We start from the raw sequence: 21,803 nt of genomic DNA, 5'->3' as shown, positions 1-21,803 counted from the left end.
CGCCTTCAGAAAGACAAGTATGAATAAACCGTAAGCCACAAGTGAAAGAAGTGAATTTGAAGTGGCAACACACTGGGTGGAAGGAGGGGAAGGGGAGGAAAGGGGAAGGGGAGCGGAGGATATGAAGCTCTAACACCTGCTATTAGTTCCAGCAGTGCTGTTCACACTTTACTTCCAGGAGTAACAATTCCAGTACTACACTGCAACATTTCCACTTGCACTCTCATTAACCTTTGGGTGTGTGAATGGGCAGGAAACTCACAGTTTGCAATGGGAAAGGCAATTGTCACACACATTTGCTTTCTCATTGTCCTGATTGTGAACAAGATTAACACGAGCCACATCTGCAACCTTCCCCAACAAGCATCAACAGTATGTACTTCAGAAACCTTACTGAGGGAGGAACAGTAGATCCCCAGAAAAAGGTGCCGCTGCAATTAGTCCTTCTTCCAAACAATTTGCCTGCAATCTCCAAACTACATGCTGAGAGTGAGTGAGTGAGAGAGAGATTGGCTGGAAATCTGGGTGTAAATAGTTCTAGACAAAACAGGTGCACAAATGGGTGAAGTTCGGGTGTAACGTCCCGATTACACCCCCACTGGAAATTCCACCCCTAGGATTGCATACATTGGGGTATCTGAGGTTTACATTGAAAGCGGAGTTTTAAAAAAGAAATCCTGTAAGGTACACTGTACACAAGTGCTAGCACAGGATACATACTCGATCAGCTATTTCTTTCATTAGCAGATATTAGTTTTCTGCCTTCAGCAGGTGAAAGGGAAACAGTTACTCATGCTCACAAACCAATTTCCACTGACAAAATAAAACACTACTGCCACCAAAAGGTGACAAGCAAAACAACTGATGAAACGACAGATATTACTGACTGCCCCGGAGGCTGAACTTTTACTGCAATTCACTCGTCCCATCACATCATACATTAGTTGAAACCAGAGAAGTTTACTATGGTAAGGTGACATGACTACACAATATCATAAGAGTCAAATTTAACACCTGCTCTTTACTTAGTTCGTAAATTTACACTAACATTGCCAGAATGGAAGAGAGATAAATGCTGGAAATATACACCAAGGTCCATCATCATTTGAAAAGCGAAAAGACGATTTATATTTTCAGCTGTAAATGCTTCGTCAGAACTGGAAACTGGAAGTTGATACCATGTTGTGGGTGCAGGAGAAAGTATAAAGAAAACAATGGGTAAAAGTGAAGAGTTTGGTATGCTAACTAGGATCAGAAAGATGCAGCTAATGACTTAATTGCCCGAGTTCCAATATTTAAGTTTTATTTCCAAAAATGATACAAGTTCACACTTTGAGTACAGTGAATTTTGTTACTGGGAAAAGTTACAACCAAAGTTGATTAATGGCCACAAAGGCAAGTGCTGATGGCCCTGAACAAAGACAAACCATCAGAACTTTAACATGTTTACTGAGATGGCATTATGGGTGGCTCAGCTGTACAAGATGGTCAGGAAAGCAATAGTGGTAGGGGATTCAATTGTTCGGGGAACAGACAGGCTGCAGACGTGACTCCAGGATGGTATGTTGTCTCTCTGGTGCCAGGGTCAAGGATGTCACTGAGCGGCTGCAGAACATTCTGAGGGGGGAGGGTGAGCAGCCAGAGGTCATGGTCCATATCTGCATCAACGACACAGATAGAGGGATGAAGACCCCAGCAAAGAGATTAATAAGCAGTACCTCAAAGGTCGTAATCTCTGAATTACTCCTGGTGCCACGCGCTAGTGAGTATAGAAATAGGAGGATAGAGCAGATAAATGCGTGGCTGGAGAGATGGTGCAGGAGGGAGGGCTTTAGATTCCTGTATGCCTCAGAGACATGGACCATGTACAGCAAGCACCTCAAAGCACTGGAGAGGTACCACCAACGCTGCCTCCGCAAGATCCTGCAAATCCATTGGCAGGATAGGCACACCAACGTCAGTATTCTTGCTCAGGCCAACATCCCCAGCATCGAAGCTCTGACCACGCTCAATCAGCTCCGATGGACGGGTCACATTGTCCGCATGCCCGATACGAGACTCCCAAAACAAGCGCTCTACTCGGAGCTCCAGCGCGGCAAGAGTGCCCCAGGTGGGTAGAGGAAACGCTTCAAGGACACCCTCAAAGCCTCCTTGAAAAAGTGTAACATCCCCACCGACATCTGGGAATCCCTGGCCCAAGACCGCACAAAGTGGAGGAGAAGCATCCGGGAAGGCGCCGAACACCTCGAGTCTCTTCGCCGGGAACAAGCGGAAGCCAAGCGCAAGCAGCGCACGTCAACCCAAGCACCCCACCCACCCGTCCCTTCAACCACCGTCTGCCCCACCTGTGACAGAGACTGTAGGTCCCGCATTGGACTAATCAGCCACCTGCGAGCTCATTTTTAATGTGGAAGCAAGTCATCCTCAGTTCCGAGGGACTGCCTAAGAGAGAGAGAGAGAGAGAGAGATTGGGACCATTTCTGGGGGAGGTGGGACCTGTACAAGCCGGACAGGTTGCACCTCAACAGGACTGGGACCAATATCCTCGCCAGGGGTGGGATGCTAGTGATGTTGGGGAGGGTTTAAACCAGCTTGACAGGGGGATGGGAACCTGAGTGCAGATTTAGAAGGGAGAGAAGCAAAGCTGGAAATGGAAGGCAGTAAAACAGTAAGTGAGCTTGGAAGGCAGTGGAAACAAAGGCTAGAAAATAGACAACAAAGGGGTTTGGCAGTGTATCTACTTCAAAGCAAGGAGTCTAGTGAATAAGGCAGATGAGCTGAGGGCACAGATACACATGCGGAAGTATGATATCATAGCTATTACTGAAACATGGTTGAAAGAATGGTAGGAATGGCAGCTCAACATTCCTGGTTACAGGGTTTTCAGGCGAGATAGAGAGGAGGATAAAAAAGGAGGGTCGCAATATTGGTTAAAGAAACAATTACAGCTGTGAGGAGGGATGATATGTTAGAAGGATCATCAAATAAGAACATAAGAAATAGGAGCAGGAGTAGGCCATTTGGCCCTTTGAGCCTGCTCCACCATTCAATAAGATCATAGCTGATCTCCTACCTCAACTCCACTTTCCTGAACTATCCCCATATCCCTTGATTCCCTTAATATCCAAAAATCTATCGATCTCTGTCTTGAATATACTCAATGACTGAGCCTCCACTGCCCTCTGGGGTAGAGAATTCCAAAGATCCACCACCCTCTGAGTGAAGAAATTTCTCCTCATCTCAGTCCTAAATGGCCGACCCTTTATTCAGAGACTGTGACCCCTGGTTCTAAACTCCCCAACCAGGGGAAACATCCTCCCTGCATCTACCCTGTCAAGTCCTGTAAGAATTTTGTATGTTTCAATGAGATCACCTCTCATTCTTCTAAACTCCAGAGAATATAGGCCTAGTCTACTCAATCTCTCCTCATAGGACAATCCCCCCATCCCAGGAACCAGTCTGGTGAATCTTCGTTGCACTCCCTCTATAGCATGTATATCCTTCCTTAAGTAAGGAGACCAAAACTGTACACAGTACTCCAGGTGTGGTCTCACCAGGGCCCTGTATATGAGGCCATATGGGTTGAACTGAACAATAGAAAATGGGCAATCACTCTGCTGGGAGTGTACTATAGACCCCCAAATAGTCAGAGGGAGATAGAAAAGCAAATATGTAGCAAATTTCTGAAAAGTGCAACAACAATAGAGCAGTAATAGTAGGGGATTTCAACTACCCTAATATTGACTAGGATAGAATTAGTTAACGGTACAGAGGGTGCAGAATTAGTTAACGGTACAGAGGGTGCAGAATTAGTTAACGGTACAGAGGGTGCAGAATTAGTTAACGGTACAGAGGGTGCAGAATTAGTTAACGGTACAGAGGGTGCAGAATTAGTTAACGGTACAGAGGGTGCAGAATTAGTTAACGGTACAGAGGGTGCAGAATTAGTTAACGGTACAGAGGGTGCAGAATTCTTAAAATGCAAACAGGAGAAATTTTTCTGACAGAACGTAGCAAGCCCAACAAGAGAGGGGAATGTTTGGACTTGGTTTTAGGGAATGAAGCTGGGCAGGTGGAAGGGGCATCAGTGGGAGAGCATTTGGTGATAGTGATCATAAGTCAGTTAGATTTGGTGTAGTTATGGAAAAGGACAAAGATAGACCAGGATTAAAATTTCTCAAATGGGGAAAGGCCAATTTTACAAGCTGAGATGTGATTTAGCAAATGTGGACTAGAAACAGCTACTTGAAGGTAAATCAGTGTCAGAGCAGTGGGAGGTATTCAAGGAAGAGATAGTGAGAGTTCAGAGCAAATATGTTCCCACAAAGAAAAAGGGTGGGGCTCCCAAATCTACAGCCCCCTGGATGTCAAGGGGCATACAGGGAAGGATAAGGCAAAAAAGGGAAGCTTATGTCAGATACCAAGAGCTGAATACTGCAGAAAGCCCGGAGTATAGAGAGTACTGGGTGAAATTAAAAAGGAAATTAGGAAAGCAAAGAGAGGGCATGAAAAAATATTGGCAAATAAAATTAAGGAAAACCCAAAGAGGTTTTATAAATACAAATAGAGCAAGAGGATAACTAAAGAAAGAGTAGGGCCTATTAGAGACCAAAAAGTTAACCTGTGTGTGGAGGCGGAAGACGTGGGTATGATTCTTAATGAATACTTTGCGTCTGTCTTCACAAAAGAGAGGGACGATGCAGTCATTGTAGTTAAGGAGGAGGAGGAGTGTGAAATATTAGTTGGGATAAACAGTGATGTAATAAAACTCACTACGCACTTGGTTTGAGCATAAAGCAAGACTTTAATCAACTTGTTTCAGAACATGGAGGTCTAGTTGTACTTCACTAGTTCCTTGTCTTACAAAATGTCCTTGGCAAGCTGGGGCCCGCGCCCGAGAATTTATACTCCTTGGACGGCGCCACCAGCTGGCCGTCCAGCGTTATTTCATAAGTAGTTTCTTGATGATGAGATTTATAACACATAGTGAGAGAGGAAATATTAAAGGGTTTAGCATCTTGAAAATAGATAAATCACCAGGCCTGGATGAAATGTAACCCAGGCTGTTAAGAGAAGCAATGGAGGAAATAGTGGAGGCTCTGACCATCATTTTCCAATCCTCTCTGGCTACAGGTATTGTGCCGGAGGACTGGAGGACTGCTAACACTGTACCATTGTTTAAAAGGGAGAAAAGGATAGACTGAGTAATTACAGGCCAGTCAGCCTAACCTTGGTGGTGGGAAAATTATTGGAAAAAATTCTAAAGGACAGTATTAATCGTCATTTTGAACGGCACAGGTTAATCAAGGACAGTCAGCATGGAATTGTTAAGGGAAGGTCGTGTCCGACGAACTTGATAGAATTTTTTGAGGAGGCAACAAGGAGGGTCGACGAGGGTAGCACATTTGATGTAGTCTACAAGGATTTTAGCAAGGCTTTTGACAAGGTCCCACATGGCAGACAGGTCAGGAAAGTAAAAGCCCATGGGATCCAAAGGAAAGTGGCAATTTGGATCCAAAATTGGCTCAGTGGCAGGAAGCAAAGGGTAATGGTTGACGGGTGTTTTTATGACTGGTAGGCTGTTTCCAGTGGGGCTCCAAAGGGCTCAATACTAGGTCCCTTGCTTTGTGTGGTATATCAATGATTAAGACTTCAATGTAGGGGGCATGTTTAAGAAGTTTGCAGATGATACAAAAATTGGCCGTGTGGTTAATAGGGAGGAAGAAAGCTGTAGACTGCAGGAAGATATCAATGGACTGGTCAGGTGGGCAGTAAAGTGGCAAATGGAATTCAATCCGGAGAAGTGTGAGGTAATGCATTTGGGGGCAGCTAACAATGCATGAAATACACAATAAATGGTAGGACACTGAAAGTGTAGAGGAACAGGGGGACCTTGGAGTGCATGCCCACAGATCCCTGAAGGTAGCAGGGCAGGTAGATAAGGTGATTAAGGCATACGGGATACTTTCCTTTATTGGCCAAGGCACAGAACATAAGAGCGGGGAGGTTATGCTAGAACTGTATAAAACACTAGAGCCGGCACGGGCTCGATGGGCCGAATGGCCTTCTTCCGTGCTGTACTCATTCTATGATTCTATGACCCTCATCCACGTCTAAAGCCCCCAGGCCGCGTTGCCCTCGGTGTCCTCATGCTCGGGGGTGGGGGAGTGTGGAGGGGGAGCGGAAAGAAAGAGATCAGACAGGATACCTGCTCAATTGCTATCCCTTGGTGTCTGCTGGAGCATGAGTGCGGATACCTGTTGAAAACATGACCAGACTCATCTGTGATGCACTCGCCTCAGCTACAGTCAAACAATCTGTCGACACTCAAGGCTAGGTTCACGCTTGGGTGAGTTACTGAACAGCTGCTATTCCTTAGGGAGTTGGACCCTGCACAAGTTACTGACTTCGTGGGAGGGGGAAGAGGACTGGATAAAGAAACAACCCATTTGTGAGTGGTAATGATTTTTTTCAACTACATGTATTGTTCAGTCTTGCCTTTGTACCTTTGCCTAGGAAGCAACTTGCCTCAATAGATCATCCTGTAAAAATGTCATCAACCACCTGTAACTATTTTCAAGTTACAAAGAGTGCTGCTGTACTAACAAGTATTGACTTCATGTCTTACCATCATGTCTGCAGGGGGATTCGCATCCTTTCTGTGGTGAAGCAACACGAAGAAAGATCTGCTGTCGCCAGGACTGCCGACGGACACGGACCAAATTCCCACTACCGTTACTCCCTCTGCCTGGGCTCGGCCTGGATTCATAATCACTGTGGTAAGAAAATATCCAGAAAGTCAACTGTAATCCAATAATCCAGTCTGTAATATTAAAAGCTTTTAAGTGATGACTAAATTCAGTTCATTTTATTTGCTGAAAAATTAACCTAAATAAGAACTTTTTGCAAGTAACATATTAAGTTAAGATTGAATGGTTGTTTCCATTTAAATGCTTTAATCCTTCTAATGAACATATACCACTTAAGGCTACCTATGTTTCAATACCAAATACTGCATACTCCTGCTTTCTATCCTATCACTGACCTTCCCTTTTGTTCTTTCATCCCCTCCCCCCTTTTCCCAGCCCCTAAACCTGCTTTCCATTTCCTGCTTTTTTCCAGTTCTTATGAAGGGTCTTCGACCTGAAACGTTAACTCTGTTTCTCTCTCCACGGATGTTGCCTAACTACTCATTATCCCAGGCTGCTTCAAGAATCAATGGAATGCATGCACATTAGTGGATGGGATCTTAACGATTCGGCTCGCTAACTACTCCAATAGAATTCCTGAACCAAGCTATCAGTAACATTCAAGACCAGAAACTGAAGGTGGTAGAAAAAAAAGCCCAAAGATGATTCTTCAACTGTCCAATATTCAGAAAGCGTAGGAGCATTTAAGGCACCCTGAAATTCCACCCAGGAATTAACAGAACTCTAGAAATTAGCACATAAAAGTTCAAATGCATCACTTAAATATAATCCATAAAAAGATGCACTTTCATTATGCAATGATTTGAAGAACCACACGACTAGGTTTATTCCATCAGATAAACCTAAATAAAAAGCCCAGGTGGTTTTGAAGTTAATACTCAGATCTGTTTTTCAAAATAAAAGCCAAATTTTCATCCATTTACTTCTGTGTCTTTTGTTGTGGAAGCATTAATCATAATGATTATGAAGGTTTTCAATTAATTCTTGTCAACAAGAAACCATCAGCACTCAACTTATTATCCCCACTCCCTTCCCCCTCTATCACATCCCTGACCAGTTTTAATCTTCACAAAGAGGTGAAAACCCTAGTGCTGTATGCACATTCATGCAGAGGAACTGAATCTTCTTCGCTCCTATAATCTACATTCTCCAATATCTGCAAATATTTCCTCAAAAGTAGAGGCTGCATTTGGAGGCCAAGAAAAAAAATCATCAAAACTCTATTTCATCACATCTGAAAGAGAGTGAGAGAGGGGGACAGTTTACAATAAAGTGCCTGGAATGACAACCGCATAAACTGAAAATATACTATTCACAGAATCACAACAGTGCAGATAGAGGCCATTTCGGCCCATCGAGCCTGCACCGACACATATCCCACCCGATCCCCGTAACCCCTACACCAACACATATCCCACCCTATCCCCGTAACCCCACGTATTTAATCCCCCTAACACTAAGGGTCAATTTATCATAGCCAATCAACCTAACTCGCACATCTTTGGACTGTGGGAGGAAACCGGAGCACCCGGAGGAAACCCACGCAAACACGGGGAGAATGTGCAAACTCCACACAGACAGTCGCCCGAGGCCGGATTCGAACCCGGGTCCCTGGCGCGGTGAGGCAACAGTGCTAACCACTATGCCACTGTTACTAATTAAAGGTAATCTCAATACTGTACAATGGAGCATCAGTGATCATTTAATTTCCACTCTAGAGGACCCCCTCCATTATGACCAGCAAAGTTATCTTGTACTAAAATCGACTGCAAGGTAAATCCAGCATTAATTCTACAGAGTAAACCGCGGCACACCCAAGGAGTCAAAGATCAGTACAGACTGATACCAGAATAAAGGACATTCTAAACAAGAACACAACATGTGACTAAGATGCAATTCTTGATACTCCTTTACGGTTTCCAGATAATGAAGAAGCCAAAAGGACATCTGCAACCTTCAGGGTTACCCTCTGACTTACAGGCTTTTCTACATTTTTACCCAAATTGATCCTTGTTTTTGCCTCCTGACCTGCTTCACTGTAAATACAGTTTTTTAAAAAAAAACAGAACTCAGATTGTTGTCTGGGCTGCTTTTATCTCTATCAAAGTGCTCAATATGGTTGCGTTATGAACAAGTAGTCAATCTGCCTCACATAGTTCCAGAAAGCAAAGAAGAGGGGAGAAATAAACAGAATACTTTACTGTATATCACCATGTTGTAAAATCCAAGAGAGAGAGAAATACTAAACAGAACCAATCTCAAATAAAAAGAAACATGCTGGCCAACCTGCTGTGTATTTCTAGCATTTAATGTTTGTCACAAGTTGGATAATACAGTTTTAAATAGAATTTCAGCAGCTGACAGAAAAACATTGACAGTAAAGTTATACAGTACAAAATGAAGTTGGTTTTGTAGTAAAGCCATTTAAGATTATAGTGTTAATGAATCCAGAACAATCTCATCTAGCAAATGAAGCTGGGGTCAGTACTGTGGAGAATTTAAATCTTTCTTTTTTGATTTAAAATAAAATCATGCTCAGGATGTGGGTGTTGCTGGCAAGGTCGGCAGTTAGTGCCCATCCTTAGTTGCCATGGGCAGTTATGAGTTAACCATATTGGTGTGGGACTGGAGTCCCATGTAGGCCAGATCAGGTAAGGACACCAGGTTTCCTTCCCTGAAGGATATTAGTGAACCAGTTGGGTTTTTACGACAATCTGCCAGATTCATGGTCACTTTTACTGACACCAGCTTTTTAAACTGAATTCAGATTTTCAAACTGCCCTGGTGGATTTGAACTCATGTTCTCTGGATTACTTTGATGGATTTCTGGGTGATCCTATATTCTTCCCAGTGAACCCCTTCTCCCTTTCCCTCGCAAGGGTTGTAGATGACAGTTTTCCTCTTTATTTCACTTTTAATTTATTTATTAATGCATTTAGGGTCATTTATGTTTAGTCTGATCTTAAAAATGTGTGTCCAGTTCTGACGAAGGGTCATCGACCTGAAACGTGAACTCCATTATTCTTTTCAAGGTGTTCCATGTTTGAAATGTTGATGAACATGCTCCTCCAAACCATTTGTTTAAATTCTTCCCTTTGAATATATCCCCAAAACCTGGCCCGGGCGTGGCCTTACTGGTGTGCTCTTGACTTGTGCTCACACTGGATATCCTTTTAAATACTGGCTTGACTTGCTGGATCCCTTTATTGGCTGTTGCCAGTACATGGTCTCTCACGGCTTAGCTCCTCTCCCCCATCAACATCAATTCAACATCATCAATTCATTTTCCAGCTGCTGTCCCTTTTTGACTGCCTCTGCGGTCCTTTTAGTAAAAAAACTACATTTGTTGGTATTCTCTTTTCTTTACCTGCATGTTGAACCTACACATTGTTCCTGAAGCTACAGAGTGGAGCGTTCCTGAAGCTAGAGTGGAGCGTTCCTGAAGCTACAGAGTGGAGCGTTCCTGAAGCTATAGAGTGGAGCGTTCCTGAAGTTATAGAGTGGAGCGTTCCTGAAGCTACAGAGTGGAGCGTTCCTGAAGCTATAGAGTGGAGCGTTCCTGAAGCTACAGAGTGGAGCGTTCCTGAAGCTGGAGTGGAGCGTTCCTGAAGCTACAGAGTGGAGCGTTCCTGAAGCTACAGAGTGGAGCGTTCCTGAAGCTATAGAGTGGAGCGTTCCTGAAGTTATAGAGTGGAGCGTTCCTGAAGCTACAGAGTGGAGCGTTCCTGAAGCTATAGAGTGGAGCGTTCCTGAAGCTACAGAGTGGAGCGTTCCTGAAGCTACAGAGTGGAGCGTTCCTGAAGCTACAGAGTGGAGCGTTCCTGAAGCTACAGAGTGGAGCGTTCCTGAAGCTACAGAGTGGAGCGTTCCTGAAGCTATAGAGTGGAGCGTTCCTGAAGCTATAGAGTGGAGTGTTCCTGAAGCTACAGAGTGGAGCGTTCCTGAAGCTACAGAGTGGAGCGTTCCTGAAGCTACAGAGTGGAGCGTTCCTGAAGCTACAGAGTGGAGCGTTCCTGAAGCTACAGAGTGGAGCGTTCCTGAAGCTAGAGTGGAGCGTTCCTGAAGCTACGGAGTGGAGCGTTCCTGAAGCTACAGAGTGGAGCGTTCCTGAAGCTACGGAGTGGAGCGTTCCTGAAGCTACAGAGTGGAGCGTTCCTGAAGTTATAGAGTGGAGCGTTCCTGAAGTTATAGAGTGGAGCGTTCCTGAAGCTAGAGTGGAGCGTTCCTGAAGTTATAGAGTGGAGCGTTCCTGAAGCTATAGCGTGGAGCGTTTCTGAAGCTAGAGTGGAGCGTTCCTGAAGTTATAGAGTGGAGCGTTCCTGAAGCTATAGCGTGGCGCGTTCCTGAAGTTATAGAGTGGAGCGTTCCTGAAGCTATAGCGTGGAGCGTTCCTGAAGCTATAGAGTGGAGCGTTTCTGAAGCTAGAGTGGAGCGTTCCTGAAGTTATAGAGTGGAGCGTTCCTGAAGCTATAGCGTGGCGCGTTCCTGAAGCTACAGAGTGGAGCGTTTCTGAAGCTAGAGTGGAGCGTTCCTGAAGTTATAGAGTGGAGCGTTCCTGAAGCTATAGCGTGGCGCGTTCCTGAAGCTACAGAGTGGAGCGTTCCTGAAGCTACAGAGTGGAGCGTTCCTGAAGCTATAGAGTGGAGCGTTCCTGAAGTTATAGAGTGGAGCGTTCCTGAAGCTACAGAGTGGAGCGTTCCTGAAGCTATAGAGTGGAGCGTTCCTGAAGCTACAGAGTGGAGCGTTCCTGAAGCTACAGAGTGGAGCGTTCCTGAAGCTACAGAGTGGAGCGTTCCTGAAGCTAGAGTGGAGCGTTCCTGAAGCTATAGAGTGGAGCGTTCCTGAAGCTACAGAGTGGAGCGTTCCTGAAGCTAGAGTGGAGCGTTCCTGAAGCTACAGAGTGGAGCGTTCCTGAAGCTACAGAGTGGAGCGTTCCTGAAGCTAGAGTGGAGCGTTCCTGAAGTTATAGAGTGGAGCGTTCCTGAAGTTATAGAGTGGAGCGTTCCTGAAGCTATAGAGTGGAGCATTCCTGAAGCTACAGAGTGGAGCGTTCCTGAAGCTACAGAGTGGAGCGTTCCTGAAGCTATAGCGTGGCGCGTTCCTGAAGCTACAGAGTGGAGCGTTCCTGAAGCTACAGAGTGGAGCGTTCCTGAAGCTATAGAGTGGAGCGTTCCTGAAGCTATAGAGTGGAGCGTTCCTGAAGCTACAGAGTGGAGCGTTCCTGAAGCTACAGAGTGGAGCGTTCCTGAAGCTATAGAGTGGAGCGTTCCTGAAGCTACAGAGTGGAGCGTTCCTGAAGCTACAGAGTGGAGCGTTCCTGAAGCTACAGAGTGGAGCGTTCCTGAAGCTAGAGTGGAGCGTTCCTGAAGCTACGGAGTGGAGCGTTCCTGAAGCTACAGAGTGGAGCGTTCCTGAAGTTATAGAGTGGAGCGTTCCTGAAGCTAGAGTGGAGCGTTCCTGAAGTTATAGAGTGGAGCGTTCCTGAAGCTATAGCGTGGAGCGTTTCTGAAGCTAGAGTGGAGCGTTCCTGAAGTTATAGAGTGGAGCGTTCCTGAAGCTATAGCGTGGCGCGTTCCTGAAGTTATAGAGTGGAGCGTTCCTGAAGTTATAGAGTGGAGTGTTCCTGAAGCTACAGAGTGGAGCGTTTCTGAAGCTAGAGTGGAGCGTTCCTGAAGTTATAGAGTGGAGCGTTCCTGAAGCTATAGCGTGGCGCGTTCCTGAAGCTACAGAGTGGAGCGTTCCTGAAGCTACAGAGTGGAGCGTTTCTGAAGCTAGAGTGGAGCGTTCCTGAAGCTATAGAGTGGAGCGTTCCTGAAGCTATAGCGTGGCGCGTTCCTGAAGCTATAGCGTGGCGCGTTCCTGAAGCTATAGCGTGGAGCGTTCCTGAAGCTACAGAGTGGAGCGTTTCTGAAGCTAGAGTGGAGCGTTCCTGAAGCTATAGAGTGGAGCGTTCCTGAAGTTATAGAGTGGAGCGTTCCTGAAGCTACAGAGTGGAGCGTTCCTGAAGCTATAGAGTGGAGCGTTCCTGAAGCTATAGCGTGGAGCGTTCCTGAAGCTACAGAGTGGAGCGTTTCTGAAGCTAGTGTGGAGCGTTCCTGAAGTTATAGAGTGGAGCGTTCCTGAAGCTATAGCGTGGAGCGTTCCTGAAGCTACAGAGTGGAGCGTTCCTGAAGCTATAGAGTGGAGCGTTCCTGAAGTTATAGAGTGGAGCGTTCCTGAAGTTATAGAGTGGAGCGTTCCTGAAAATATAGAATGGAGCGTTCCTGAAGCTATAGAGCGTTTCTGAAGCTACAGAGTAGAGCGTTCCTGAAGCTATAGAGCGTTCCTGAAGCTACAGAGTAGAGCGTTCCTGAAGCTATAGAATGGAGCGTTTCTGAAGCTAGAGTGGAGCGTTCCTGAAGTTATAGCGTGGAGCGTTCCTGAAGCTATAGAGTGGAGTGTTCCTGAAGTTATAGCGTGGAGTGTTCCTGAAGTTATAGAGTGGAGCGTTCCTGAAGCTATAGAGTGGAGCGTTCCTGAAGCTACAGAGTGGAGCGTTCCTGAAGCTATAGAGTGGAGCGTTCCTGAAGCTACAGAGTGGAGCGTTCCTGAAGCTACAGAGTGGAGCGTTCCTGAAGCTAGAGTGGAGCGTTCCTGAAGCTACGGAGTGGAGCGTTCCTGAAGTTATAGAGTGGAGTGTTCCTGAAGCTACGGAGTGGAGCGTTCCTGAAGTTATAGAGTGGAGCGTTCCTGAAGTTATAGAGTGGAGTGTTCCTGAAGCTACAGAGTGGAGCGTTCCTGAAGTTATAGAGTGGAGCGTTCCTGAAGTTATAGAGTGGAGTGTTCCTGAAGCTACAGAATGGAGCGTTCCTGAAGTTATAGAGTGGAGTGTTCCTGAAGCAATAGAGTGGAGTGTTCCTGAAGTTATAGAGTGGAGCGTTCCTGAAGCTATAGAGTGGAGTGTTCCTGAAGTTATAGAGTGGAGCGTTCCTGAAGCTATAGAGTGGAGTGTTCCTGAAGTTATAGAGTGGAGTGTTCCTGAAGCTATAGCGTGGAGCGTTCCTGAAAATATAGAGTGGAGTGTTCCTGAAGCTACAGAGTGGAGTGTTCCTGAAGTTATAGAGTGGAGCGTTCCTGAAGCTATAGAGTGGAGTGTTCCTGAAGTTATAGAGTGGAGTGTTCCTGAAGCTATAGCGTGGAGCGTTCCTGAAAATATAGAGTGGAGCGTTTCTGAAGCTATAGCGTGGAGTGCTCCTGAAGCTATAGCATGGAGCGTTCCAATGGTGAAATAATTCATCACTTTGTCAACAATCTCACTTTAATTTCATTTCAATATTGATTAATCTGACTTTAGATTTGTCGATGTTTGATTTGGATACTTTTAGATTTTTTTTTTTTACTCAGTCACGGGGAACCCTCCAGGGGAGCGGACAGCAGTCAACTAGAACTCATGTTTCAATTGAAAGTCATATTCGCCCAACTGGAAGTAATGTTACAAAACAGGAAGTCTGTTCATATAGTCACCAACTTTTATGTTGAAGGAATTAAATCTAAACTGTCTACTTACCTTCTACCTTCTGAGCTTGAGTCTGCGCCCCTTTGCATTTGAGGGATGAAGCAAGAGGAGTTTGTCTTTCATTGGAATCATTTTACAAATGGAGGATCAGAAACAGGATACACTAGTACCAGTTTTAAATGATTAAATGATAAATTCCAGCCGTGCCAGCGATGCCCATATCCCCAAAAAAGGACAGTCCAGCAATTGTTCATTAAAACCCCGCAAAATAACACACCAACAGAATACCTTTAACGTCCAAACCACACAAATGCAGTTTACCAGGTTATAAATTAGCCTGCTAAAGTGAAAAAAGTCATCAACACATCATTCCTACCTTTTGGTGCTGTGGTTCTGAACTACAGGAACCAGAAATTTCAGAAAGTTTGGTGCAGCGGTTGAAGACGGAAGCCTTGCTCGTAGGCCGCTAAGCTGAGAAGCACTGATAGCAGTTTTGAAAACAAAAAGTTTTACTAGAGAACAGCTCTTGCAGTTTTGAAAAGGATTCAGCATCAGAAGATTTATAGAGACATCCCTTAAGAAAATGTTGTACAAAAATTTTTTGGGAGATAAAAGGTAAACTAAAGCTCAACATTAACTGGTTATCAATTTTTGATTGTTGAAAATCCAGAATAAAATCATTTCTGCATGGAACAAATGGGTTATTGAAATTCTGTCGGTCCAAAATCAAAATAGGATGGATAGCAAAGGAATCCTCTCCCCATCAAGTTTCGCCAAAGATTAAATATCTATCCTTACTTACTGCTTAATGCACTTCAGTACTAGGTGCCCATATATTGACATCATTTAGGCAGCACATCAACTGGGCCATTAGGGAGTTGCAGAACAGAAGCTAAGCATTCCGCACAAGGAGTAAATTACAAGCATTAGAGGCTGCTGCCCACTTTCAATCCATCAGTATGACTGGTGTAGGAACAAGCTGCCAGATACAATCCTGGGAAATGTCATGTATGTTATGGGGGAGGTGAGGGTGTTGGAAAGAGAACCCAGAACAGCCAAGATTGAATTAATTAAAAATGGGGCAGAAAATGCAAGAATAATTAATTGTCTAGCTTGTGTTTCATTACCAAACCTCAGGGCCTCAAAAATCCATGGTCATTCCATCAGGTGCCGGCCTTGCGTGGAGTATCTGACGATGGCGTGTTGGAGGTAGAGCCTCTGCCCACTCCAAACATGGCCATTGTGGATTCTCTATGTTGGGTGTTCTCATGTCCTGGGGTATGGTCAGTCCAGATGCACCTGATAAGACCAGGTATGCCTCCCTGACCACAGAGTAATAGGATCCTGCTGGGGTCCAGCCAGGGATCGAGGCCTGAAAGTGAACAACTTCAATGCTTCCCCTTTAACAAAGAGCGACCCTGGGCCACCCTCAACTTATTGCTGCGAAGGAAGGAGAAAAAGAGGGAACCCAGTGCCCCCTGGCCCACCCACTTCTGCGGGGCTTTCTGGCCTTATGCCAATGGTGAGTGCAGGGATACGCCCCAATTGCTGTGGATGCCCGCAATTGGCATTAGAATTAGGGGACTTCCTCCTGATCTTGTGAATGTAGGTGGGGCCAGCAGTAGAGGTCCCAAGCGGGTGCATCCATTACTTACAGCGTGATGCTTTCCCCCGTTAATTGAAAACCAGTTATTTTGAGCTCGAGCAGCTTTTAAAGTGCTTGGGCTAATTTAATTTTCTTGACCTATCAAAAACAATTTGAACACAGGATTTAATCAAAATGTACTGTATAATCTCAAGGAATTTAGAAAGTTGGCTATTTCTCAAAGCCGAGTACAATACAAAGCTACTGTTTATTTTTGAAAGGGATGTTTGAAGCACACACTAGAATTCAGGTTCATGCAAGCAAAGATCAGTAACATGCAAATAGATGAAGGAGGACAGAGACAAAGAGCAGCAGTGACATTCTTCCACATTAATGTTCCAGACTTTGATAAAGGCAAGTTGGAACAAAACAAGAAACTACTCATGGGTGCTTGAGTAGAGCAGAAAAAAAAGTTTCAATAAACTAAACCATAAGAACTTAATTATCTGTCACGAGATAAACAAATGGAAAGGATGGACAACATTTCTCCACAAAGACTCAACTGCTTTTAAGATTTAATGTCCCAAAATGGAGAGTGCATGCATCACTCAACACAGTTATTAAAGAAAGCTTACTCTTTGGAATTGAGGCTGTACACATAGGATTCAGAGGTAGGAGGAGTAAATTCCACTATGTAATATTCTGTACTATTCGATAGCACTTCAAACAACCGCAAAACTTCTAAAAGATATTAAAACATTTTTTTGCAGATGTTCAAATAATGGTGCTTTAACAGCATTATATTTAGCCCATGTTTATTTGATTACTATTGCAGTTGGTAACTGCAATTATTTTTATTGCAATAGATTGTTACTGAAATGTCAATTATTATTACAGTTATTTTACAATCAAATGCCTCAGAAATTTGAAATAAAGAAACATCTCTCAAAGGGTTTGAACGTGCGGTTCATGTTTTTCCATTAGAAATTTAAGTTACAGTATTTAAATAATGAATCAAGTTTCATCCACTCTGGCACTGTTAAATCAAACATACTACTGAAAACAAACATCTGCAAAAATATACAATCACATCCTTTCAATATATATGGTTTCAACATATGGTGTGAAGGGGCAGTAACAGGTAGCAGCAAAACTGGCAGGGCACAGATTTGATCCCCACTCCGCTAAGCTCCCAATCTCAGCAATGTTGCAATGAGACAACGTGGTGCATTGGTCAGCTTGGAAAAATACTAAATCGGGGCAGATGTTTCTTATTGTGCTTTCTTATTAACAGTTTTTTTGTGCTTAGGGGAGAAATATCTCATCAGAGCACCCAGTGTTAGCATCATGCAGTCCCAGGTCAGATATAGCAAAGTTTCCTCTACTCTGCCTTAACAATGTGTCTCAACTCCAACCCATTGACCCAGGGTGAATTTTCCATTTCCAGCACTAACCATCCTTATAGCCTGACTGAACTGGTCACTTGTGTCAATTTGTACCTAGCTGTGCCTATTTCGCTGTTCTGGCCCTACGCTTACAGACTGAGACTGAAACTAGATTGTGACTGCCCAAATTCCTTTGAAATAGGACCCTTAAAGATAACAGAGAGAAAACATTGGCCCGTGATTTCCGATAGGAGGCTTCCTGCGTGCGGATGCCTAGCGGAAAAAAATCTATGCTCTTACCTGAGGGCTCCCGAGGTCTGGACACTTTCCGATCCTGGGCCCTCCAAAGTCGAAATGCGCAGGACCCAGGTATCCCAAGGGCGCATGCAGTTCGCAAGTGTCCCTGGGATCACATGGGCCAGGCCAGCCAATAGGAGAAGGGAATCTCCCTTCATACTTTAGACAGATAGACCCGTCAAAAGTATGAATGGAGATCACCCACCCCAAAAACACATCAAAACATTAAATAATTTTTTTTTTAAATCACGTTTTTAAAATTAGTTAAAATTACATTATTTGAAAAAATAATTAAAGTTTTTTATGGGGCTAAAAATAAACACCTTTTTAAAAAGTATTTTAAAATTATAAATGAGTTAAACTCTTATGCTGGTAAAAGCAGGCCTTACGCCTGCTTTTACCAGGCACAAGATTTTTAAGTGTTTTCAGCGGGCGGAGGTTCTGCAGAAAGCGGAACTCCCCCCCCCGCAGAGGCCCTTCTCCAGGGCAAGCGTGCCATCTGTGAAGAGGATCCTTGACAGATCAGAAATGCCGGTTTTCAGTGCATGCACTTGGTGTGCCTGAAACCCGCATTTCCGATGTCCCTACGGGTGTGTACACAGCTCGTACACACCCGTAGGCATCGGAAAATACAGGCCATTGTATCTCACCAGTCTGGGCTAGATTTAAAACGAGTGCGAGAGAAGACAGGAATCTAAATTCTCTGAGTTCGTGCTGGTACCTGGCCAACTGCCAGCGTGTAGAAGAAAATCATAAAATCACAGCAAGCCCACAATTTGCTAAAATGCGCCGACGACAGACAATGGTCCGTAATTTGCGGTCAGCAGTGAATCAAAGGTGTTCGCCGCTGGCCCCGAAGTAAGCTTCCCACAAAGATCTCGCCATCTCTGTGGCGGGAGGTTCGGCTTTTCCGACATGCAGTTGAAGTCAGCATAGTTTAGTGGGAATGCCCTAGTGCGAGCTGCTCTAACATCAACAAGCTATCTAAACAGCCAATCACAATGCAGAATTCTCACAGACCGAGAACCAGGAAGTGAGTAAGTTCCTTTGATTCTAACTTTTTAAAAATGTTAGAGAGCAAAACAATGATTGGGGCTCTCACGTGGGAAAAAGGCAAACCTGAAATAAAGATGAACAAACTTCTAAAAAATAATAATTTTTATTTTTGAAGTTTCTTAAAATGGATAAATTTGACAGTCCACAAAATTAAAATGAGTTTTTCAGGGCCATAATGGTTTTTTTTAGTAGTCAATGCGCTGTTAAAACCCCTGTTACACCTAATCCAAAAGGGTCTAACTTTTAATGGGGTATTTAACAGCGGTATCACCGCGGAAGTGCCGAACTTTTCGTCAGTATCACTGATTGCTGGCTGTGTGCGTGTGTGGGTGTGGGGGTGGGGGGACGGCAGGCGGGGGGGCCCACAGCACAGTCAGTGTCGAAGCAGTGAATGACTGACCGCAACTTCAGGGTTTCCATGTTAGGATGCGCATGTGCTACGTCCTGAAGTTGCGGTCAGTTTCAAAGAGATAATAACAGCGAACGCTGTTTGTTCGCTGTTATTACCCACCGCAAATTCCGGGCCAATGCACCTGGTCACCTGCACAGATTCAGAAAAGTTACCCCATGTGCCTATGTGCCACCCTCACCCTTTTTACAACTGGAATCACCAAAAAAAAGCAGAAAAGGGGTGAAAGAAGCTGTTAGAAAAAAAACAGTCACAGAGAAACTGCGGTTTTAATCATCTAAAATTAGAGACAGAAGCAACATTCTTCTGTGATTTTCTGTGTTCACTTCTTCTGTGCTAATATGGCTAAAAAACCTCCTGTTTTTATTTAGTAATCTCACAGCCCCTATTCACCACCGCCATGAATGAGTGCTTAATGTTTACTCCATTATTACCCTACATGCCCTTGCATGCTTAGTACGTGTGTGGCGGCTAATTGTTTGGCTCCTGCAATAAATTAGGTGGCACACACCATCACATTATGAGCATGACACAGCAGGCAAAGCATCGTTCAGTCATGCCTCCATATCTGGGAACATGTTGCCTCACCTTTTCAACATCAGCCCACCATCCCTTCCACTGGAGCTAGTCTTCAAATACTTAAAAAAATTTGGAGTCGAGGCAGAAGACCGCAGGTGATCTACAGTCCTGTGCAACCTGGGCTGCGGCGATCTCACGTTAGTGTTACCATTTGATATGTTCAGGCTACGTGTCCAGCAAACAGGAGAGACAAAGACAAGTGGCCAGAATCAGAAAATAAAACTTCACATTTTGTTTAAAATGTTTAACAAACAGTAATGTAGGTGAATCTTTGCAGTTCTGGAAATGTCCTTAGAATAGGATTCAAAGTAGACAAAAGTGCCAATTAAGGAATATTCATTAGCAGAGTGTGCCAAGAGGTACAAGAGCTCTCTGCTGATACAACGGAGTCTACACAAATGGCCTGGCCTGGAAATTTGGCTATACTCATCCCTTAACAAATGCCGTGTACCAGAGATGTCCTTAGCCTGCACAATTAGATTTGATGTGCAAGGTGACTAGTAAGATCCAACCTTCCTCTCTGCCCCCTGTCCCCCCCCGTCGTATGGCAGGCTCAGGGCGCCTCTTTTACGCTGCAGCTGTTACGAGATGAGTGAAGCCAAATTTCCAGGCTAGGCCAGGCCGGGTCATTGTGCAGCCTGGCTGCCCTCCCAGGGCTGGCCTGCACCCCCCAGCAGGGCCTTGCGCTAGGAATGGGAAGAGTCTTGGATAAATAAAAGAGCTACAGCGGCTTTGAAATGATTAATCGTAGTAAAACTGGAACCAGCCCACAAAAATAACTAGAGGAGCTTTCGACATTTACTTTATCCTTTTGCAGCAGGCTGCTCTCCAAAACCCTCCCACTTCAGTCACAAGGAAGAAAGGATAGTCCAGGCCACTGATTTCTCCACAGCCAGTGATAGCTTTTTCCCCTCCTCCAAAACAGAATCCTTCATCTCTGCTTAGCATCTCACCAAACTGAAGTGGTGGAAGCCACAGGCTGCTCTGAAGTTCAATGCTCTACTAACTGACCCACGAGCCTATTTCACAACTAGATTTTTAGATGCACCCTATCGGCTATTTTCATGGAAATTCACTTTTCCTATCATTGCTCAATATTCCAAACTGTAAATATAATTGCAGCCAGTTCCATCCTGGCACTGTGCGATGACTTCCCGACCACTGTATTAAATACTGTAAACTGTGACATGTTTCCCATTCCAATTCAACTGCATATCAACATTTCCTCTCCATCAACAATATACATTTATATAGTGAATTTAACACACAAAGGGGGAAAAATTCAGTATCGCCCCGTTTGGGGCGCCATTATCGGCCGTGTGCAAAGTTTAACGCCTGGCGGTAATTATCGCCTCCGATGGCAAACTTGGCTTTTATCGCCCTTGGAGGTGATTGGAGCGCTAAATCAGGCACTTCACACCTGTCTTAAGGCCGAGGAGCGAGGTGCTACCTCAGAGCGTTGGGGAAGCAAGCAAGGGCCAATCAAAATAAACCTGCAAAGTGCTGCTCGGTACTCAAAACTCCTTCACACAGCGTTGAATCTCTCCAGATGTCTCTCTCTCTCTCTCTCTCTCTCAATGCGTGGTGCAAAAATGTCACCGACAAAAAAAGGCAGGAAGCGGTCGCCTTTAAATAGCGTTCCCCTAGTCCCTTTCTGACAGCATAACGCTCCCCTCAACCTGTCGTTGCTAGCGGCAGGTGGTAAGGCAGGAGGCGCCACTCAATATCCGGTCCGGGATGCTGCGCACTCGACTGACGTCACAATCTGCCGGGCAGGAGATCGTGGCGGTAGTGTTTAGCACTGCCGCAAAATGTCGAGTTAATTTCGCGAGCGGCGCAAACATCGCCACGCACGGGCGCTAGTCGCTTTGTGCCCCATTAGCGCCCTCTTAAGGCACTAACGGGAGGCACAAACAACTGAACTTTTCCCCCAAAGCATCCCAAGGCATGTGATGGTGTAATTTGGGGAGGAATGGAGTGCTGAGCCAAGAGATGAAGTTTAGGAGGAATGTTTGAAGCCTTGGGTGAAAAGGTGGGTTTTTGAAGCAGGAGAGGAAAGTAGAGAGTTGGAGGAGTTTAGGGAGGGAGTCCCAAAACACAAGCATCTAGGCGGCTGAAAGCTCTGCAACTAATGGTGGGGTGGAGGGATACACAGGACATGGGGACAGGGAACCAGTGTAGGTTCTCGAGGATTGAAGTGAAGGACGAGTGGGACAGGATATGGTTAACCACATTTTGGACAAGTTGGCTGTTATGAAGCATGGACGAAGGAAGAACAGCAAAAAGG

General features: G+C 44.9%; 1 protein-coding gene across 9 annotated transcripts in view; it reads right to left on the bottom strand.

Annotated features, from left to right (window-relative positions):
• tbc1d1 (TBC1 (tre-2/USP6, BUB2, cdc16) domain family, member 1) overlaps window positions 1–21,803 on the bottom strand; it is a 492,368-nt gene that overhangs the window by 209,285 nt on the left and 261,280 nt on the right. For 7 of the 9 annotated variants that reach the window (XM_085968539.1, XM_085968523.1, XM_085968574.1 and 4 more), the window contains 3 exons: window positions 19,526–19,681; window positions 14,582–14,686; window positions 6,629–6,774 (listed from right to left, as the gene is read on the bottom strand). In XM_085968539.1, coding sequence (XP_085824665.1) covers window positions 6,629–6,774; window positions 14,582–14,686; window positions 19,526–19,681 — 407 coding nt within the window. The remainder of the gene's footprint in view (window positions 1–6,628; window positions 6,775–14,581; window positions 14,687–19,525; window positions 19,682–21,803) is intronic. The other 2 variants (XM_085968553.1, XM_085968563.1) reach the window with 1 other exon arrangement.

This window comes from Somniosus microcephalus, chromosome 2 (genome assembly GCF_052327205.1).
Source record: "Somniosus microcephalus isolate GS21.2 chromosome 2, FLI_Smic_1.0, whole genome shotgun sequence".
Classification (NCBI taxonomy): Eukaryota; Metazoa; Chordata; class Chondrichthyes; order Squaliformes; family Somniosidae; genus Somniosus; species Somniosus microcephalus.
Note: the sequence above shows the minus strand (reverse complement) of the source record. Positions and strands in the feature narration are given on the sequence as shown.